The 23,114-nt window shown below is 43.6% G+C and overlaps 1 protein-coding gene across 1 annotated transcript in view; it reads right to left on the bottom strand.

The window, feature by feature from the left end:
* The window catches only part of DNAH8 (dynein axonemal heavy chain 8), a 1,926,251-nt gene that overhangs the window by 1,832,747 nt on the left and 70,390 nt on the right, over positions 1-23,114 (bottom strand). The window contains 1 exon segment of the mRNA XM_029592920.1: positions 3,397-3,481. Coding sequence (XP_029448780.1) covers positions 3,397-3,481 — 85 coding nt within the window.

The following is a 23,114-nucleotide window of genomic DNA, read 5'->3' as shown; positions in this document are numbered from 1 at the left end:
TTTATCCCACGCCCCTTTGAAGTCTTTCACAGTTCTGGTCTTCACCACTTCCTCCGGAAGGGCATTCCAGGCATCCACCACCCTCTCCGTGAAGAAATACTTCCTGACATTGGTTCTGAATCTTCCTCCCTGGAGCCTCAAATCGTGACCCCTGGTTCTGCTGATTGTTTTCCTACGGAAGAGGTTTGTCGTTGTTTTTGGATCATTAAAACCTTTCAAGTATCTGAAAGTCTGTATCATATCACCTCTGCTCCTCCTTTCCTCCAGGGTGTACATATTTAGATTCTTCAATCTCTCCTCGTACGTCATCCGATGAAGATCCTCCACCTTCCTGGTCGCCCTTCTCTGTACCGCTTCCATCTTGTCTTTGTCTTTTTGTAGATACGGTCTCCAGAACTGAACACAGTACTCCAGGTGAGGCCTCACCAAGGACCTGTACAAGGGAATAATCACTTCCCTTTTCTTACTCTATTCCTCTCTCTATGCAGCCCAGCATTCTTCTGGCTTTTGCTATCGCCTTGTCGCATTGTTTCGCTGTCTTCACATCATTAGACACTATCACCCCAAGGTCCCTCTCCTGCTCCGTGCACATCAGCCTTTCCCCCCCCATCGAATACAGTTCATTCGGATTTCCACTCCCCATATGCATGACTTTGCACTTCTTGGCATTGAATCTCAGCTGCCATATCTTCGACCACTCTTCCAGTTTCCTTAGATCCCGTCTCATTCTCTCCACTCCTTCCGGCGTGTCCACTCTGTTGCAGATCTTAGTGTCATCCGCAAAAAGACAAACCTTACCTTCTATCCCGTCCGCAATGTCGCCCCTGTCTGTAGAAGGGTCGTCGAGATTCCTTCCTTGGAGGTCGGCGAGATGATGTAGCAGAATCCTGTGGAACTGACGACAGTTGACGCAGGGTTTCTGTGTGTTCCTTTAATTGTGCTACAGCATCTTGTACCTTAGAGCCAAAGAGGTTGTCGCCCACACATGGCAAATCAACCAATTTTTCTTGAACCTCAGGTCTGAGGTCCAAGGCCTTAAGCCATGCCCAGCGATATGCACTTATACCAGAGACCGCTACTCTGGAGGCTGTTTCAAAATTATCATAAGCGGCTCAGACTTCGTGCTTGCCAGCTACAAGTCCTTTATGTATTATTGTTTGGGTTGCTTCTTGATACTGCTGTGGTAACGAATTTGAAAGATCTTCAATCTGTTTCCACAGGTTTCTCTGTTATTGTGTCATATATAACTGATATGACACAATTCTTATGTTTAGCATGGCTCCCTGATAAATTTTCCTGCCCAAGGAGTCCAGGAATCTATGATCCTTGCCTGGAGGAGTGGAGGAATGAGGCCTTATCCGTTTAGATTTCTTTGTGCAGACTCCACAACAACTGATTGATGTGGCAGTTGTGCTTTCTGGTAGCCGGGGACAGATTGTACCAAATAAGTGGTGTCCACTCTCTTATTTATGGATGGTAATGAGCATGGATGCTCCCAGAGTCTGTGCTGTAAGTCTAGGAGAACTTCGTGGACAGGTATAGCCAATACTTGTTTTGGAGGGTCCACAAAAAAGAGGACCTCCAGTGTTTGCTGTCTTGTGTCCTCTTCAGCTACCAGAGTAAACGGTATGGTATCTGCCATATCCTTAACAAAATTTGTAAAGGATAAATCCTCCAGTGGAGATTTCTTTTGTTCTTCTGGAGGAGAAGGATCGACATAAATCCTTCAGAAGAAGTGTCTGTATGCCTGTTGTCCCAGGTATCATACGGGTCGTCTTGACGTGGAGACGTTGGAGAAGACCTTGGTGGACAAGAAAGCCCTGAAAGACCTGGCTGGGGATCATCTAAAGGTATCTGTCCAGGGATTTCTTCTCGTGGCTTGGATGGAATCTATGGAAGAGCACAGACTATTTCATCGAATTTGTTCATTAGAAGCTGGAACAGTGCGAACTCAGGATGTCCTGGAGTCCCAGGTGACATCGACATCAATGGTATTGGGTCGGGCATCGGGAATGGAATGGGCATCAGCATCGATGGTTGCCTCGGTGTAGACTTCGGTTGTGGTACCAGCATCAGTGCAGGCACTGGCATCGGTGCGGGCACTGGCATCGGTGCATGCACCGGTATCGACGTCGGCGAGGTTATCGGTGGTTGCTGATCCTTCAATGCTTGGAGCACTGCTTGACGGATGAAATCTGTCAATTCCTCAGTGATAGCTGGTGCGGGAGAGCAGCTACACGTGGTGGTGGAGGTGTCTGGTCCTTCCACAGGGCCCTGTGCAGGTTCGACGATCTGTGCTTCGATATGAGGTGAAGGCCTCAGCGTCGAAGGCACCGGTGTTTCCTGGAGTCTAGGCTGTTTTGCGGTCGATTCCTCTGGAGAGAAAAGCGCCTCTGGTATCGATGGGTGTCTGTGCCGATGGCGATGCTTCGGACGGTGCTCTGTTCTGACTTCAACGATGTTATAGATGGTTTCAGCGATGAATGATACCCTGAGCCTTCCAGACGACGCTTTTTCAGTATTATACATTTGGAGACTTCAGCCGGAGACGATTGAGTCGATATGGAAGGGGATGACAGAAGCTGTAGATGGAATAAATGCTCCATCTTTTCTTGGCGGGCCTTTCTTCCCTTCGCGGTCATTTCAGTACACTTGGGACAGGTTGTTACATCGTGTGTTTGACCTAAACAAAGGACACACTCGAGGTGTGGATCTGTAATGGACATTGTCCGATTACAGTTGGGACATTTTTTAAATCCCGTGGCCATATTTTTTTGCCAACAGCTGTCGATGAAAATGAGAAAAATGTGAGAAAATATTTTACTCCAAAGAGTAAAAAAGAGACTAAATTTGCTCAACAGCCAGTGGTAACACAAGAGACCCCGATATGGGAGAGAATAAATGCTTTTTAAATTTTGATTTTTAGTCAGACAATTTGTGAGAGAGTCACACAAGCTCCTGCTCCGCGATGCCTACAGCAGCACGGAAAAACGAAGACTGAAGGGAGAACCCTGTGGCTGAGAATATTATGGCATGCTGGGCATGCTCAGTGGGCTCAGAGTGCCAGTCAAAAGTTTCTAGAAACTTTGACAGAAGGTTTTCCGCAATAGGGCTCCATCAATGATGTCACCCATATGTGAGGACTAGCATCCTGCTTGTCCTGGGATAATAGGATTCCCAACCCTTCACCAGGTCCGATTTTCCAAACAACTAAAAGATGTAAAATACATTGGAAATTATCGTTTATGAATATTAATTGTGGACATTCTGAAAATCAAACATGTCTGAAGATTCCAAGGTCAAAGTTTAGAAAACCTTAAACTGAAATATTGTAAACCCCAGTATTCAACTTGATATATCGTGCTATTTCAATAACAATAAAATTTTAACTCTTACCTAATCCTGGTGTATCCGTTTCTTGATAAATAAAATGTAACGTTTTGCATCCTCCTTTGGCAAAAAAGTTATCAAATGCTTCAAACTGTTATGCAGAAAAACAAAGCAAATTGCATGATTACTCATCTGTAATGCTTGTTCTACAAAGTAAAAAACAATAAAATGAAGATATTTCTTACTTCCAATATTTTGAGTGGAATATTTAAATGCATGAACAAGAACCATCATAATGCACTGGGTCCAGTATATCTTATCTGGTAAACCATAAGCATGAGCTTTTATGTGCTAGGAGATGTAATCATCGGTTGCTTGAAGATGATTTTTGTTTGTTTTTTTACTCTTTTTGTGCTGTGAAATGACTCCCTTTTATGCTGGAAATTTCTGTATATATGTGTTGCGGTCTGCACCGCTTCCTCTCCCTCGTGCCTGACCAGTGCCTACCTTCGCGGCTGGAGACGCCGCGCTCCGCGACCCCAGGATCCCAAGATGCCGATGACTCCACGTGGCGTCCGTCATTTCCTACCTGTTCCGCCGCGGCCTCACGCGCGTGCGGGTGCGCTCACTTTGTGCGTCCAGCACCCGGAAGTCGAGCTCCACCTGCGATGATGATGTCACGCACCCAGGGTGATATAACCGGCGCCCGGACGCCGTCTCATCGCCTTGCAACGAGGTTCACTACTGCCTTGTAGTTCTGAATTGCGCTTCGTCTTCACTGAGTTCCTGTCGCTGACCTTGGATTGCCTTGACTACGCTTTGCCTGCTGCCTGCCTCTGACCCTGGTTTGTTCCTGACTACGCTTTGCCTGCCACCCACCCTGATCTTGGCTTGTCTCTGGTCCTGCTTCAGTCTTCAGCTTGCTCCAGTTCCTGCTTGCTGCAGAACCCGTTCCAGGTTACAGCTTGCGCCATCTCCTGCTTGTCACAGACTTTGTTTCAGGCTACGCCTGCTCCTGTTCCCGCTGGCCACAGAGACTCTGTTGCTATCCTCCGCTTGCCTCAGTATCCGGTCTCCTGCCTACCAAGTACCTTTGGACTTCCTTGCTTTCATCCCTGTCACTGGACTCTCTCTATTGCCCAAGTCCCAAGGAGCCAGAACCCTACGGGGTCCTCCTGGGGGGGTTCCTGGTTCCTGGGTGAACACCTCGAGCCTCTGGCTCCGCCTCCCGGCCTACAGTATCACTCGAGGTAAGCCGGCCCAAGGGTCCACTACTTCGCCTGCAGTATCAGACTGCAACATATATGTACAACTTATCTGTTGTTTATAGCTATAGTTTCAAGCTGCTCCAGAAGTTCTGAGCTTCACATTGATTCAGAATGTACTTGCTTATGCTGATGATGGCTTTATGTTTCATTAATTCCTCTTGATGCTGTCTTGAACGCCCAACACTGCAGCGTTTCGGAGAACACTCCTTCAGGGAAAATAGCGAAACTTCTTTCCTCACAATGTTCAACGTGAGCATTTATTTCTTCAGCTCAGCTCCTATGTGAAAATCATTTTTTACTTCTTGCTTATTATATTTCCATTATCATAGTACAATTATTCAGCGTGGACATATATTTCCTTAGCTTAATTCCTTTGTGAATAACATTTTTTACTTCTTTCTTTTTCTTTTCCTTGTTCTAATATTGTTCATTGAAAATCAGTAAAAGAATGTCCCTCAGATATACAGTGTGGAAAATGTTAAGCGCCAAGCTATTCTTTATGATGCTTATAGCCAGGGATACAAGAACACTTATATTGATCAATAAAAAATTATACTTTCTACAAAATCTAAGTATTCTTAGGAGATGCTGGATGCCATTTCTCTGACAAACAGACCACCAGCATCTCATTGTATACATGAACTGATCCTTCTTTTATACAATATAGTACTAGGTTAGAAATTCTAAGAGTGCATGACTACCCAGAGAATAATTTACATAAGTTGTAATGTTAACAGCATGATAAGATTATCCCTAAGCTACCTTGATTATTTCTTCAAGGTGGGGACAATATTAGAACATGTTCCATCGCATAAGAGGGGTGGGGGGGGGGATTGCATAGCTAAGTTAAATTTAAGGGAAAACTTCTGGATATCAGATTAAACACTGTAGAGCCTCATGGTCTAAATGATAAAATAGAATGGCACACTTTAAAACAATAGGATTCAAGAACATTGTTATCCACACAGATGCATCCTATTGCTACCAGCACATATTTGCATTATCTGAATACATGGTTTAACCCATGATTGACAACCTGTATTTTCGCGTTTTTTGGGGGTATAAAATGGCGGGGCAGGCAACTAGTAGTGTCAGACGCTGTGATGGAGAATTGCGGCACATCATCGCAAAAAAAAGTCAAGGTGAGAGCAGTTTTTCTTTCATGTCTTTCCATAAATTATTCTTAAGAGCCTAAGGGGGTCATTTATCAAAATGCACTAAGGCGTTTTCGCATGTGTTAAGGGCTTATCCCCTACAAAAACCCCCTTTAACGCATGAGATAAGCCCTTCCCGCATGCGAAAACGCCTTTAACACATGCGATAGCACATCGTATGGTGCGATGCAAATCCAAAAAAGAGGAGGCATTTAGGGGTGGGAGTGGGCTGGGTTTACCAGTTTGCGAAGTCCTATCGCACGGACTTAACGCCGATTTTAGCTACACCTTTTTCAGTAGCGTTAAGCCGTGTGATAGCTTGCATTACTGGGCGGTAAGGTGAGGTTTAGGTATTAGCGTAGGGGGTTAGGGGCCACTTTGACATTCAACGTGAGACGTACGAACAGAACAGTGGTCTCTTGTGAAGATTTGATGACCTACGGAGAGAGGAAACTCACCCAAAGATGAGACTGGTGCAATGTTCTCTCCACCTAGCTTGATGGACTCTCTACCTGGGTAACATCAAACTAGGTGGAGAGAACATTGCACCAATTTCATTTTTGGGTGAGTTTCCTCTCTCCGTAGGTCATCAAATCTTCACAAGAGACCACTGTTCTGTTCGTACGTCTCACGTTGAATGTCAAAGTGGCCCCTAACCCCCTACACTAATATGTAAACCTCTCCTTGAGTTACTAGGTGGGCCTCCCATAGGGATATAAATACTTATCTAGGGAGAGGGCATTATGGCTAGGCGCACTCTCTCTCTCTCTCTCTCTCTCAAAAATGGTCCCCTAGGTATTAGTGCAAATTGTGATAAACTGTCTATTTGCATAAAACATGCCCCTTTTGCTATCGCATGCGATACTTATTACATTTTGATAAATCCAGGCCTAAGATAGTTGGACTATTTATTTTTAATACAACGATAAGAAAAAAGTAAAAAATGTTGTTCACACAGGAGTTAAGCTGAGGAAATATATATCCATGCTGAGTAATTTTACTATGATATAATCCATAATATATCGGGCTTGGTAGTGTGTCTGTCAGTGCTCGCGCACGTTCCCCAGCCCGATAGATGGCGCAGGCAGCTCCCTGGCCGCCTTGGAGACTCAAATACGACGTACAGCGGCCATGTCACAACACAAGCTACAAGAGGTACTCCTGGGGGAATTCTGCGCTACTGCAGAATGCAGATTTTGCGCAGAATTCCTCCCTCGCCGGAAGACTATTCAAAACCGGAAGGACAGCGGCCATCGTGGGACAGGCAGAAAATAGCAGAGGAGACCCTGGCATGCCGCGAACGGAGCGCGTCCTGTGGCACACGCTCCGTTCGCGGCGAAGATGAAGGCCTGGCATGCCGTTCACTGCGAAAAGGGAAAGCCCCAGTGTGTCGCGATCGGCACGCCCAGGCCTTCATCTTCGCCGCGAACAGAGCATGTGCTGCAGGACGCGCTCTGTTCACGGCATGCCGGGGTCTCCGCTGCTACTTTCTGCTCAAGGCGAAAATGGAAGGCCCCTGTGTGCCGTGAACGGCACCCCGGGCCTTTATCTTCGCCGCGAACGGTGCCCCGGGCCTTCATCTTCGCCGCGAACAGCACGGGTCCTGCGGCATGCCGCTGAAAGACAATGTGTGTCGGGGAGGGGAGGGTGGGAGAGAGCAGGATTTGAGAGAGCGCATGGAAGGGATGCTGGTGAGAGAGAATGTGTGTATGAGAGAGGAGAGGGGGTGTGGGGGAGTGCGAGAGACAGCTTGGTTTGTAAGAGGGGGAGTGCGGGGGATGCCTGAGTGTGGGTTTCAGAAAGAGAGCCTATATGAGGGGATGTGTGTGTGTGTGCGAGAGTGAGGGAGCCTGTATGAGGGTGTGTGTACGTGGAAGGGACACTCTTACAGTGAATTTCTAGGGAAATTCTGCTCAAAATATTTAAAATTCTGCAACTTTAAGTAATTTTTTTTCTTTAATTTAAAATGTAATTACTTAAGAGCATATGTGCCAATAAAAAGGCTCACTGCCCAGGCATAGAACGGGTACAGTTGCTAGTGGAATTATAATAAGCAAGAAGTAAAAAATGATTTTCACATAGGAGCTGAGCTGAAGAAATAATTGCTCACGTTGAACATTGTGAGGAAAGAAGTTTTGCTATTTTCCCTGAAGAAGGAGTGTTCTCCAAAATGCTGCAGTGTTGGGCGTTCAAGGCAGCGTCAAGAGGAATTAATGAAACATGAAGCCATCATCAGCATAAGCAAGTACATTCTGAATCAATGTGAAGCTCAGAACTTCTGGAGCAGCTTGAAGCTACAGCTATAGTTAACAGTTAAGTGTATATTTTGTACATATATAAAGAAATTTCCAGCATAAAAAGGAGACATTTCACAGCACAAAAGAGTAAAAAAACATAAACAAAAATCATCTTCAAGTGACTGAGGATTACATCTCCTAGCACATAAAAGCTCATGCTTATGGGTTACCAGATAAGATATACTGGACCCAGTGCATTATGATGGTTGCTTGTTCACGCATTTAAATAGTCCATTCAAAATATTGGACGTAGAGGAAGTGACATCACCCCTCATGCGAGCAGCTTGAATTTGCTGCTCTGTGTGTACCGTGGGTTTCAGCACTACAAACCGCGCAAGTTTTCTTTAAAATTAGAGCCCTAGCATTCCCAAGGGGTCCCGAAGCTTGGGGCATGACCGCGAAATGCAAAAGTGAGTGACCTGAGGAAATTTTCTTACTCGCGATACCGGCGGCGAAAAATTCAAAATGGCACCGGAGGACCCGATAATGGAGAGCGTGGAGGGAGCGCTTGATCTATCAGCCACAATGAATGAATTTCCTTCGCGAGCAGAATTAAGAGGTTGGTTCACCGAATTAAGACAGGACATCAAGAGCTACAAATCAGAAATTATTAACTTGCTGGCAGAAATGAAAGAGGAGACTGCTGAATTAGGCAAAAGGGTGGATGAGGCTGAGATCCGGCTAGACACTCAGGGGGAGGGCTGGACTCAGATGCAAGCATGCCATCAGGAATTGAAAGTCACCTGCCAAGCATTAGCGGATAAAGTAGAAGACATGGAAAACCGCAGCAGGAGAAGTAATCTCCGGATAAGAGGAGTGCCAGAAACGGAAGACTACGGGACTGTTTCACTGTGGTAGAAAAAATAGCAACCTTCCTTTTGGAAGCTGATGAAATCCTGACAGAGGCTGTCATGCCTAACATTCTTATCGACAGGGCACATAGAACACTGGGTCCCAGCATTGCTAACAGACCCAGGGATATAGTGGTGTGCTTCCACTCTTTTGCCTTTAAAGAAAAGCTCTACAATATTTCCAGATGTCAGCGCACATGGCACTGGGAGGGCCATGACATCGCCATCTTTGCAGATTTATCTTCAGCCACTTTAAAAAAGCGCCAGGACTTCCGCTGCGTCACAGTTAAGCTTATTGAGGCCAACATCCGATATAGGTGGCTTTTCCCTGGAGGTCTGTCTTTCATGATCCAGGGCACTACACACAGAGCTAAGACGGTATTGGAAGCATGCGCGATCCTGAAGGAAACGGGCATTAACGTTGATGTTCCCCTTGCTTGGAAGGGAGCCGGCTCCTCTTTGGTTAACATCGCGACTACAATCAATTCCCAGCCTCGATGGCAGCGGGTCCCAAAGGGACGCAGGAGGCTCCAGAGGAATCCCGAGAATGATCATCCGATTGAAACTCCGGAATGACTGTGTATTTAGCTTGAACAGGCTCTGAGCTTTTTCTATTGCATTTGAGCAGAAAAACTGGCGGTGACTATATGCTTCTATTTCACTCATTCAGGTGCCATGAGGAGTGACGAGAGACTTCCTCCATGCTTACTTGGAGCACAGGTTTTGTGCTTCTGGGTTTAAAGGGGGGGAGGGGGAGAGAGGAGAAGGGAATGGGATTTTTGCTTGTTGAAATGAAGGTGATAATCTTGGCTTTTCCAAGAGCTTGGCTCCAGGGTGGTTACCCAATAGACAGTGGCAGCAGAATGAAGGGGAGTTTTTATTTAAATGGTTACCCTTAAATTTTATTCCCTCAATGCTAAAGGGCTTAATAGCCCGGGCAAGCGTCGTTTACTGTTGAAGGAACTAGATCGCATGAAGGCAGATGTGGTCTTCCTTCAAGAAACCCACCTGAGGAAACACTATCTGGGGTTAATGAAACATCCTAAATTTCCCTATCATTACTGGGCAGTCGCTACTCCCTCTTCAAAGTATTCAGGTACAGGAATTTTATTACACAAGGATATTCATTTCGAATTTAAGGACCTTACTACAGACCCCTTCGGTAGAATGGTTATGTTGAAATTGCTAATGGGGGGGGAAAATCTTTTCTCTGATCTCAGTTTATGGGCCTACCGCTCACAAAGCCGATTTCTTTAATTCACTGAATCATACATTGGCATCTAAAATAGAAGGGTCTCTTATAATAGGTGGGGATTTTAATCTAACTTTAGATCCCGGTAAGAATACCTCCACAGGGATTAGTTCGGACCCTAAGGTGGCTCGACAGGCACTTAGACGGCTGATGACAGATATGGGGATTTTGGATATATATGGCGCACACGTTTTCCTAAATCTAGGAATTACATGTTTTATTCTACCCCACATTGCAGCTATTTGAGGATTGATATGTTTATGGGCAGTAGAAGCTTATTACCCCAGGTGCAGGAGGTAGAGATTGAGGCCATTGTGTGGTCTGATCACACCCCCATTTGGTTTACATTCCAACTTCAGGATTATGATAGAGGGGTGAGATATTGGAAACTGAATGATTCCCTTCTCAATGAACAAAGTTTTCTTTCTCAAATGGAACAAGATATTCAAGAATATCTATTGATTAATGATACGGGGGAGGTAACAGCTGGGACGGTTTGGGAATGTCTCAAAGCAGTGCTAAGGGGTAAATTTATAGCACGAGCCTCTTATGTTAAATGCCAAAGGGATAATGAGCGGATGCGCTTGGTGCGGCAATTAAGAGCATTGGAGAAAATCCATAAAATGGATCCAACCCGTAGGGGCTCTCTAGCGTCCGTTGAGGCTGTACCCATGAAGATAGCTTCTATTGACGCTGCAGCTATCGCATATCAGCTGGAACGGACACAGCAAAAATATTTCAAAGGCGGCAATAAAACAGGGAAGTTACTGGCTCATAAATTGAAGGGTAAACAGGACGAGGTCGCTATTGTAAAAATCAAAAGCCAAGAGGGTACTATGCTCTCTGACGGTAAGGCGATTAGGCAGCGTTTTAAACAATTTTTTGCCGAATTATACTCCACTAATGAGCAGATAACTCAAGGAGACATAGAAGCCTATTTGGAAAACTCCGACCTGAAAGCCTTAGAACCCTCCCAGCGGTTTATCCTCTAAGGATATTTCGGAACCAGAAATACGGAAGGCCATTCAAGATATAAAACCAGGGAAGATTACAAACAGTTTGCTCCCCTGCTTGTCCCTATTTTGGCTAAATTTTTTAAATCATTGAAGGAAGGTCAACCGCTTTCTTCCTCAGCCAACACGGCTGGCATTACAATCTTGGCTAAACCTGGCAGGGATCCCACAGTGTGTGGCTCCTATAGACCAATATCCCTTATTAATATTGATTTGAAAATTTTGGCCAAAATTCTGGCGAACCGAGTAAATGGGTTTCTGGCCCAAATCATCCACCCGGATCAGGCAGGCTTTATTCCGGGTAGACAGGCAGGCGATAATGTGCACAAAATACTGGATATGATCTGATGGGTAAAACAACATAGGATACCAGCGGTGGCTCTTTCAGTTGATGCTGAAAAAGCCTTTCATGTAGTTCACTGGCCCTATTTATTTGCCTTATTGCAATGCTTGAACTTTGGGGCAAATTTCCTTCAATGGCTTCACCAGCTATATCAGCATCCTTTAGCGTGTATAAAGGTTAATGGGGGATACTCGTCCACTTTTCAGGTACAGCGGGGCATCAGACAGGGATGTCCTCTGTCACCTCTGCTATTTGCTATTTTTCTGGAACCTTTAGCCAATAAAATTCGGAGTACTCCAGAGATCCACGGGATAGGTGGGTGCTTTTACAACAAAATTATCACTCTTTGCGGACGATATTTTGCTTTTGGTTACTGAACCAGAGCGATCCCTTCCACTGGTATCCCAAACCTTGGAGGCATTTGGCAAAGTCTCCGGTTTTCGCACAAATTGGGAAAAATCGGAGATTCTCAATGTCTCAGTCTCTGCTGACATGGAAAAGTCCATGAGGGAGAAATTTAGATTTCGCTGAGCACAATCTCATATTAAATATTTAGGAGTTTATATTAATGCTACACAAGAGCTGATTCAACTTAATTATGACAAATTATGGGCCCAGATTACTAGAGATTTAGAGGAGTGGAATCGTTATAGGATCTCCTGGTTTGGGCGAATAGCAGCCATAAAGATGTCGATTTTGCCCAAATTTCTCTACTTATTTCAAACATTTCCATTAGCCGTCCCTAAGCAAAGCCTCTTTACATGGCAGAAATGTGTTATCCTATATCTGGGGGGGCCGGAGACCTAGAATTGCTCGCAAGGTACTTTATCGATCCAAAATGCAGGGGGGGATTGGGTATACCTAATTTAGAGCGATATTATCTGGCAGCCAGATTCAAGACATTGGTGGAATGGCATAGGAGTTCATTACAGAAACCATGGGTAGTGTTTAGCCAACAATTATTGGCTTCTGTCCCGTTACCTAGGCTCCTATGGCAACCCAAAAAGACTTGGATTATACAGCCTTGAGATGTCTTACTACCTTCTATGCTACTACCTCTGCAGCTGTGGGAATCCAAAAAATCATGGTTGGTGGGAACACAAGAATTTTATCATAGCACCTATTTGTATGCTAACTCCTTATTCACACCGCTTATTTGAGAGTTAAGCTTTTTTGGGCTGGGCAAGGAAGGGCATTCTTAATTGGAGGCAGATTTGGGGAGCACAAAATATGTTAAGCTTTATGGAGCTACAACAGAAATTCAACCTTGCGCATTCTGATTTGTATTTGTACTTACAGCTCCATCACTTTGCACAGTCCCATTATCTTCCGATGCATTTTGCACAAGGGAAATCCGATTTTGAGCTCTTATGTTTGAATACACACCAAACGTCTAAATTACATTCAAATGTTTATGCATTTTTGGGTAAAGAGAAATATCAGAAACCCACCTATGTACAGGCATGGGAAGAGGAATTACACAGAACCTTCTCCCAGGGCACATGGGAAGAGCTTTTCTCTAATACGGGTAGGGGTCTCATAGTGTCACATATAATTGAAAATTCTTGGAAAATGGTACCGCGGTGGTATTACTCTCCAGAGAGATTACATCGCATGTCCCCTTTGATTTCTAGCTGGTGCTGGAGGGGCTGTTCGACTATTGGTAGTTTTTTTCACATGTGGTGGGAATGTAAAATGCTGCGCCCATTACGGTCTCAGTTGGAAGCCTGGTTGACTCAGTTATATCGCACCCCTATTAGTCTTCTCCCTCAACAAGCCTTGTTGGGCTTCCCTCTATTTCAGGGGAAGGAACAATCCAATGCTATGGCCAACTTTATTTTTTCGGCTACCCGGATTGAAATCGTACGGCGATGGAAGTCTTCTCAGATTCCCTCCTTAACGGAAGTCCAAAACAAAGTGGAGTAACTTTATAGGCTTGTGGAAATCTTCCTTTCTTCTCTGATTCAACCGCACTCCTGCTCCTTCGCTGCTGAGGCTCTTGTGGGCCCTACCAGGGCAAGAGCCTGCCTGCCTGCCGATCTGAGGTGGGCCGTGCTGAGGAGGCACGCGAAACAGAAAAAAACAACAGAGAAGAATTTCACTGCTTGCCATCGCGGTGAGTAAACCGCGCCCCCTCTAAACAGCCAGCCAATCAGAGCGAAGGAAAAGAACTTTAAATTTATTAGCCTCCCGGCGTCGTGCGCCCTAAGGGGCCTGCCCCTTAGCGCGCCCCTTTGCGAGCCCCAGGACCAGGACCTACCCCATTTTCTCTCTCTCACTCCCCAAACACCCTATCTTACAAACTCCAGCACGAACAAACCTCTGCTAAATACCTTCAACCTCCGAAACACCCAGACATCATCATACAGCACACACTCTAACCACGCATACCTCCTCCCACTAACCTACCTACCTCTCCAAGCATCCAACCTCCCTCTGACCAATCTCAACATTCCTATCCTGCCCACTGCTAGAATTCACAATCAGGTCTCCGCTGACTGCTGCTTGTTTCTCCCAGCCCCAAACAACCAACTTGACAACACATTTAATCCTGCAATATTTCACACTACCAAACAGCAACGAACAAACCCAAACTCCTCCCCAGCAATATTCTTTCTACTCATCAGCTAATCCTCTTGAAGACATCCTACGGCTTCCAGATTCTAACTTCATTCAGCTCTCAGCTGAATGAAGTTAGCTGAATGAAGTTAGCTGAATCAGCGTTCTACTGTGCTGATCTCACACAATTCTTACCCTAACCATATCTGACAAGAAATTTCCTCACTACATCCAACCCTACTGTGGACTACCAACAGATCTCATTCATCTATCCACCTACGCTCACCCAACTCCCAGCCAGAATCTACCTGAATTTCAAAACATGATAAATCTGATCAGAACTTCGTCACCTGTCCTGTTACGATCCTTTTCTGCAAGACCCCTGGCTTGACACCCCTAGCAGTCCACATCTTCTTCAACACATCTCATTTAGATCTCTGTTTCGCAGACGAAGTCAACCACCTATATCTTTCACTGTCACCCAGACGAGAAGTACTCTTGTACTCGTTGAGATATTTTTCAGTTAACCACACAATGGCTCCCTCCACCGTGACCCACCAGTTGAGAAACAGTCATCTGATCAAAATTCCTCTTTTAAAACGTGCAAGAAACCTACTATACCTCACCTTCTTCTTAATAAATGCCCAAACGCTGTCCAAAAAACTCATGATAATTTCAGACTTAATCCAAGATAAGAACCCTGACTTCTTCGCCATAACTGAAACATGGCTCAAAGATACCGACCAAGTCCTAATTAATCATCTATACAACAATGATTATGACCTATTCTCGCAAGACCCGCAGAGGAGGCGGCCTTCTTCTCATAATTAAAAAACATTTCTCCATGAAACTGATCTCACATAACCTCCCTAAGAAATACGAAATTGCTATACTCTAATCAGAATCTCTACAAACTTGTTTAGTATACTGCCCACCCAAGCTTCTGGACAATGACATCTCCCCCCTACTGGAATTTTTAATAACAAACATTAGCATGAAAAAACCCTCTTTATTACTTGGGGACTTCAATCTACATACTGATGCCAACCCAAGATCACAAAACTGCCAGACATTGCTTGATATGCTTTCCAGTCTAAACCTAAACCAACTTGTAAATAACCCCACTCACAAAGCAGGTCACACATTGGACCTGATCTTCACCAACCAACATCTCTTCAACCCTTCTATATCCCACAAACCTGTCCCCTGGTCTGAACACTATCTATTACAATGCAGTATACAAGTCAACACCAACAAACCTACAAGAACAAATGAACGGCTATCATTCAAATACAGACCCCCCTTCCAACTCGACACTCTCCAACAAGAATTAGCGAAACAACTAATGAATCTAGATCTATCCAACATACTTAACGCCACTCAGTCCTGGTTCCACCTTACAATGCAAACTGCAAACAACATAAATCCCGAGAAAATGATAAAACAAAACAGAGTGAAAAACAACCCTTGGTTCAACCCACTCCTCAGAACAATGAAATCTAACCTCAGGAAATTGGAAAAAGAATGGCTTAAAGCCAAATGCCCGGCAACCCTTCAAAGATACCGCAAGCATCTCGCAGACTACAAAAAAATGATTCTGAATGCCAAAAGAGACTACTATGGTTTAAAGATAAAAAATTTCCACAAACAAAGCCAACTCCCTCTTCAATATCGTTAAAAACCTCATAGATGAGAACAACAAAAACATACCCACTGTCAAATCAAATAACCTAAGCCAAGACCTTGCTTTGTTCTTTAAAAACAAAATTAACAAAATTTCTGACACCTTCAATGATCATTCAATCGCCGAATTACCATGTGACCTTCCAATTATTACACCTTGGTCGAAATTCGAACCAATTTCAAATATCAAAACAGAAAAGATGCTTCGAAAAATTAACTCAGCCCGGCATGTTCTGGATACTATCCCAACCCGCGTATTAAAGGAAATGGCACATATTATTTCCCCAACCTTAGCTGCCATTATAAACAAATCTCTTGAAGAGGGTCATCTTCCAGCTAACCTCAAAACTGCAACTATCACTCCCATTCTGAAAAAAAAGAACCGGGACCCAAAAGATCTAAATAACTACCGTCCTATCTCCAATCTTCCCTTACTTGCCAAGATGACAGAGAAAACAGCTTTGATACAACTCAATGACCACCTAGAGACAAACAATATTCTTCATCCCTCACAACACGGCTTCAGAAAGAACCGCTGCACAGAAACCCTACTGATCAATTTATCTAATAAAATTATAAGAGGATTTGACAGCAACTTAAGCCACTTATTAATTCTACTCGATCTCTCTGCAGCTTTCGACACCGATGACCACAAAAAACTATTATCAAGACTTGGCAGCATAGGTCTATCAGGAAAAACCCTGGAATGGTTCTCTTCATTCTTAAAATACAGGTTTTTCAAAGTCACCCTGAACAACATCTCATCCGATCCATGTCCCCTCGAAACCGGGGTACCACAAGGTTCCGCCCTCTCGGCCACACTCTTTAATATATACCTACTCCCACTCTGTCATCTCATCTCTAATCTAGGCATCACAATCTTCTTATATGCCGATGACATTCAACTACTCATCCCAATAACATCTACTATTGAGAATGCAATCAGCCTTACAAAAAATCACCTCATCTCTATCAGAAACCTGCTGAATCAACTAAACCTATGCCTCAATATGAACAAAACAGAATGCATCCTCATCAAAAGAAACTGCCCAGAACAAATAATCTCAATGCCTTCCATACAATTGATAACATTGACATCCAACTGAAGAACCTTGTAAAAGACCTCGGTATCTGGATAGATAGTGAATTGAACTTCAAAAAGAGCATCGCAATGAAAACGAAAGAAGGATTTCACAAACTTCAAATACTTAAACACCTTAAATCTATGTTACATCTACACGATTTCAGAACTGTCCTTCAATCTCTCATTTTCTCCAGTCTCGATTACTGCAACTCACTTTTCATTGGCCTTCCCAAATCTACACTTAAACCTCTCCAATTGCTACAAAATGCCACGGCCAGAGTACTTACCAGCAAGAAGAAATCTGACCATATCACCCCGATTCTGAGGAATCTTCACTGCTACCAGTCACTCAAAGGATCATTTACAAGAACCTAACCACTCTACACAATGAAATCTACAAAACAGACAACAATGCCCTCGATCACATGACTCAATTGCACAAAACACCTCGCACAACTAGGACCACCAGTAAACTGCAACTTGTCATACCCCCCCTTTCCTCTGCTAAACTAGCTAACTCTAGAAATAGAGCCTTCTCCATTGCAGGACCAAAAGCATGGAACTCTTTACCAGACTATCTAAGCGCAATCAAGGACACCAAATCTTTCAAAAAAGAACTTAAAACTTGGTTATTTAGACAATCCCTCCCAGACGGAGTTGGTTAATCTATTCTCTTTTACTCATTCTCACTACCCCTTCAAACCTTATTTATTTTTTTCCCTTCCCTCTCTATCCATTCCTCTCCTACCCTCCCTTATCTAAATGTGTCCTACATCTTCTTTTTCCTCCTCTGTTTCCCCAGAACCCTTCCACTCATCTCTCCTATGAATATTCTCTTTAACATTTCTCTGGTGCGATTACTTCCATTTATGCTATGTCCTTTTATGCCTAACTCTAGATGCTCTCTCATCATATAGCCGATGTGTAGATTGGAATCTACTATCACCCTTTTCCCACTTTTGCTATTTGCCAAAATGTAACTTTTTAACTTTTTGACAAAATGTAACTTGTTTCCTGTTAACTGTCTTTAATATGCGTTTCTCGAATGTGTTTTGTGTATTAAGTTGTTTATACTGTAAACCGGAGTGAAGGCTGCCTGCTATACTTTGGTATAAAAAGAATCTAATAAATAAATAAATCACAGCCCACCTCAGGCACACTGTGGGAAGTTTTAGGAGCACCTGCGTCCATATTCTGTTTGGCAGAAAGGTCTGGATAATTCTGTTATTGCTTAAATGCCGGACTTGCTGTAGGCTGGTGGATGGTTGAGGCTTTTTAAATCCTTTCTGAATTAACTGCCCAGGAGTCCCCGAAGACTACGAACGGATATCTTTTAGTATGCTTTATGATTATGTTAAAGAAAGTCACATATCACCTATGTCCCAGCAGTTAGGGGAGGGGGGGGATCAAGTTTTCTCTCTTTGTACTGAATTTCTTAAGGTTGTTTAATAATTGTATAAATCAAAGACACAGTACTAACATCAGATTACTGAAGCTTGATAATGCTTTTATTGCTTTAAGTCAGAATCTTTATTAAGATATTAATTGCTATTAACCAAGTACATATTTGTTTGTAGAATAACTACGCAAAATTGAAATTTGTAATGTTGCAAAATTGAGCAATAAAACATTTAAATTAAAAAACATATATTGGAAGTAAAAAATATCTTCATTTTATTGTGATTAAATGTTTTCTTATGTATAGAGGTTCATATATGTGGGGAACCGATGCAGGTATTATGGGGTCTAGCTACAGTCCTCCCTCACTTCTCTGGGATAAAGGATTTATCCCAGGTTATGGTAATTTGGGGACAGGAGGGGGGGGGGGAGGAGGGGGAGGGAGGGAGGGGAGGATTTTCTACTATAAACATTTTTGTACTCCTACATGAAACTAGAGATTCTATTTGCTTCATGATAGTAACACTAGAAGCAATCATAAGGAGCCATGTTACTTTCAGGTGGGGTATGGTGCTGACTCCCGCGATCTCATGCACCATTAATAGATTTCCTTTGGAGGACAGCAGCTCAAGGGAGGCGGGTTTTTTGTATAAATGACGGCGACCTTTTAAAGTTTCTTTCTCTCAATGTCAAGGGCCTAACACACCTCGCAAACGCAGCTTGTCATTTAAGGAAATAGGGCGCTTGCGGGCAGACGTGGTGTTCCTACAGGAGACACACTTGCAAAGGTGTCATCAGGGCTGATGAAGTTAGCCAAATACCTGCACCAATTTTGGCCAGCCGCGTCCCCTACCACCAAATATACAGGTGTGGGAATCCTGATACACAAGGATTTACATTTTGAATTGCAGGAGTCTTTCTCTGACCCTGAGGGTCGGTTTGTAATAGTTAAAATCCTTTTAGGGGAGGAAGTGTTTTCATTGATGTCGTTGTATGGGCCACACATGCATAAAGATAAATTCTATAGATCCCTCCACCAATTATTGGCAACTAAACTGGAGGGTCAGACAGTGGTTGGGGGGGATTTTAATATAACTCTTAATCCCCCGATTGGACACCTCTACGGGACAGGTAGTAATGATCCCAAATTGGCCAGAGTAGCTTTGAAAGCGTTGATAAATAATCAGGGACTGGAGGGTGCGGTGCCCTACAGCACGCAATTATACTTCTACTCTAACCCACATGATAGCTATACGAGATTGGATATGATATTGAGTAGCAAAAGTCTACTTTCTAGGGTGATGGATGTAGACATCGAGCCTATCCTTTGGTCTGATCATGCACCAATTTGGATTTCTATTCACCTTCAAGAATATGATAAGGGCCATAAATATTGGAGATTTAATGACTCACTATTAAAAGATGATGCATTTGTGGCTCGCATACAGGAAGATATACAAGACTATCTTCTCATTAATGAAACAGGAGACGTGAGCGCGGTGACAGTGTGGGAGTGTCTAAAGGTGGTACTCCAGGGAAAATTTATAGCAAGGGCGGCTTTTTTGAAAAAGCAAAGGGAACAATCTAGAGCTCAGCTACTCCTGCAGCTTAAAGACTTGGAGCAAACACATTAGCGCCTGGGTTCCCCTCGAGTTCCGTATTCCCAAATAGCTGATATCTGACGTCAAATAGAGTCTATGGAATCGGCGTCATTGGCTCATCAAATGGAACTTTTGCAGCAGAAGTATTTTGAGGGGGGAAACAAAGCTGGTAGATTGTTAGCCCATGCTTTAAAGAAGCAACAGGCGCAATCCATTATTGTAAAAATAAAACGTCCAGATGGCACTATGGTGACGGACAACAAATCCATACGACAATGCTTTCATCAGTTTTATTCTGATTTATATGCCTTAGATGACAGGATTAGTGCCGAGGCCATTTCTAGTTATCTGGACTCTTTAAATGTCCCAGAGCTTACTGACGCTCAACAATTCATGCTAGACAAAGACATCTCTGAGCTTGAAATTTTAGCGGCTATAAAGTCCCTGAAACCGGGGAAGTCACCTGGCCTGGACGGTTATACGGGTAGATTTTATCAGGCCTTTGCCCGAACTCTAGCTCCCGTTTTTGGCAAAATTCTATAAGGCGATGAGAGATGGGGCACTGTTGTCCTCCGTGGCTAATACAGCCGGTATCACGGTGTTGGTCAAGCCGGGGCGAGACCCCACATTGTGTAGTTCGTATAGACCAATATCGTTAATAAATCTTGACCTAAAAATCTTGGCAAAAATATTAGCTATGCGAATGAACAGTTTTATAGCTCATCTTATCCACCCAGATCAATCTGGTTTTATACCAGGGAGACAGACGAGTGATAACATTAAAAAAATATTGGATATTATGTGGTGGGTTAAAAGACAGGATATCCATAAACTAGCTCTCTCGGTTAATGCTGAGAAAGCATTTGATATGGTGCATTGGCCATATCTCTTTGCCTTATTGAGGAAAATGAAATTTGGGGACCACTTTATGGATTGGTTGCAGCAACTGTATAGACAACCCCTAGCATGCATTAAAGTCAATGGAGGATACTCGGATTCCTTCCCAGTGAAGCGAGGAACTCGGCAAGGATATCCGCTATCTCCAATATTATTTGCTATCTTCCTTGAACCTTTGGCCAACATACACACGATTAATGCGACTCCAACATTGCTCCAAGCTTCAACGGCAAGAGGAAATGTGGAAAAAGATTTGCATTCACAAAAAGTGGGGAGTAGCTTGCTTGTTACGGCGGTTACTACCCCAAACCAAATAAGCTTGATACTTCACTTTCAATGCATAACCAGCATAGCTCTCTGCTACAACGGCAGGGGAGGAAGTCTGATACTACGTGCATACCCAGCATAGCTCTCTGCTTCAACGGCAGGGGAGGAAGTCTGATATTACGTGCATATCCAGCATAGCTCTCTGCTTCTACGGCAGGGGAGGAAGTCTGATACTACGTGCATATCCAGCATAGCTCTCTGCTTCTAAGGCAGGGGGAATGAAGAAAAGTGGATCTATATACAGACAACAACCAACAGGGACTGAGTCGCATAGTCTGGGTAGACAAATGGGCATGGGTGTAGCTTGCTTATTGCGGCGGTTACTACCCCTAACTAATTTAAGCTATATATTACACTTAGATGCAGCTCTAACACTGCTCCTTGCATTAATGGTGGGGGTGGAAGGGAAATAGAACCAAAGGGTTACTAAGAGCCAAGAGTAACAGATAAGTTACTTGCTGGGCAGACTGGATAGGCCGTTTGGTCTTCTTCTGCCGTCATTTCTATGTTTCTATAAGTATAAGTCGGAACTCAAATATTACAGGCATTGAGCTGGGCAGTTTCTCCTCAAAGTTGTCCTTATTTGCGGATGACATTATGCTAACCCTTACGGATCCGGACTCCTCACTACCAAACTTAATTACAGAAATGGCTAATTTCAGCAAAGTGTCTGGATTCCACATAAACTGGGAGAAATCTGAGATTCTCAATATTAACCTGCCATCCTCTATGGAAGCACAGTTGCGTAGTCATTTTAAATTTAAATGGGCTCGTCAAAAGATAAAGTATTTAGGTATCTATATTAGTGCACAACAGAACTTATTTCATATTAATTATGATACATTGTGGGCCAAAGTGATGATGGACCTGGAAGAGTGGAATAGGTTCCGGATATCATGGCTTGGCAGGATATACCAATCCGGCGTTTAAGGCATGGCAGCTGAAGGGTATACAAACCTGGGGTTCATTATGGGACGGGTCAAATTGATCCCATTCTCGGAATTACAGACTAAATTCAATCTCCCTACTGCGGATCCACTTCCATATTTGCAATTACGCCATTTTGCACATGCCTCTGAACTTTGCGATTCTCTTAAACTAGATAAATCTGCCTTTGAGGTAATATGTCAGAAGGCTGATCAGGCTACTAAATTGTTGTCCCAAATTTATTCCTTATTGGGGAGCCAGGCCTTTCATAAACAAAGCAAATGATAGCATGGGAGACCGATCTCCAATGCACTTTTATCCCAGAAAGAATGGGAGGAGATTTTCAGGAGAATGGGAAAAGGACTTATCGCAGCTTCTATGCAGGAAATGCATTTAAATTGTTATACCGGCTGGCCCTATAGCCCGGCTCACCTACACAAATTGAAACCAGCTTTATCTGATAAATGTTGGAGGGGATGCTCACAAAGGGGTGACTACTTTCACATGTGGTGGACTTGTGTTTTTATTGGTGACTTTTGGCGTGAGGTTGGATTATGGCTAAGCAAGCTCTTCCAAACTTCGATAATCTCTCCACCCTAGACAAGCTTTATTAGGACCAATCTATGCCACAGCTCGGGGGATTATAAAAATAGGTTGTTTTCTTTTATTCTCACAGCTGCTCAGCTTCATATAGCGCAGCAATGGAAGGAGAGTCAATACCCCAATATAGGAGGAGTTTAATCCAACTCAAAAAAATCTATATTTTAGCGGAAAATTACTGCTCATCTCATCATATGGGAAGTTTGTGAGCATATGGAGAGTTTACAGATTATGGTGGGGGATCTCTTAGAACATCCAAGGAGAATCTGCTACCTTTATCTCATCTGTGGATAGATAAGGAAGCTAAATGTTTCAACGTAGGAGTAATCTGAGTAGGATACAGGGGAGGGGAGGGGGGAAAGGGGGGGGGGGAGGGAATATAAATAATGGCAACAATTCAATAACGAACACATATGTTAATGTTCAATGTTTAAAGTTTAATGTTTAATACATATGGCTTGATACAATCTTTGCATTTTAGGATGTGGACTTGGATTGGCTGGTTCTTCTGATTGTTGCATTTGTATTCT

This window comes from Rhinatrema bivittatum, chromosome 3 (genome assembly GCF_901001135.1).
Source record: "Rhinatrema bivittatum chromosome 3, aRhiBiv1.1, whole genome shotgun sequence".
NCBI lineage: Eukaryota > Metazoa > Chordata > Amphibia > Gymnophiona > Rhinatrematidae > Rhinatrema > Rhinatrema bivittatum.
The sequence above is the reverse complement of the archived record's forward strand: the minus strand, read 5'-3'. Positions and strand labels throughout refer to the sequence as shown.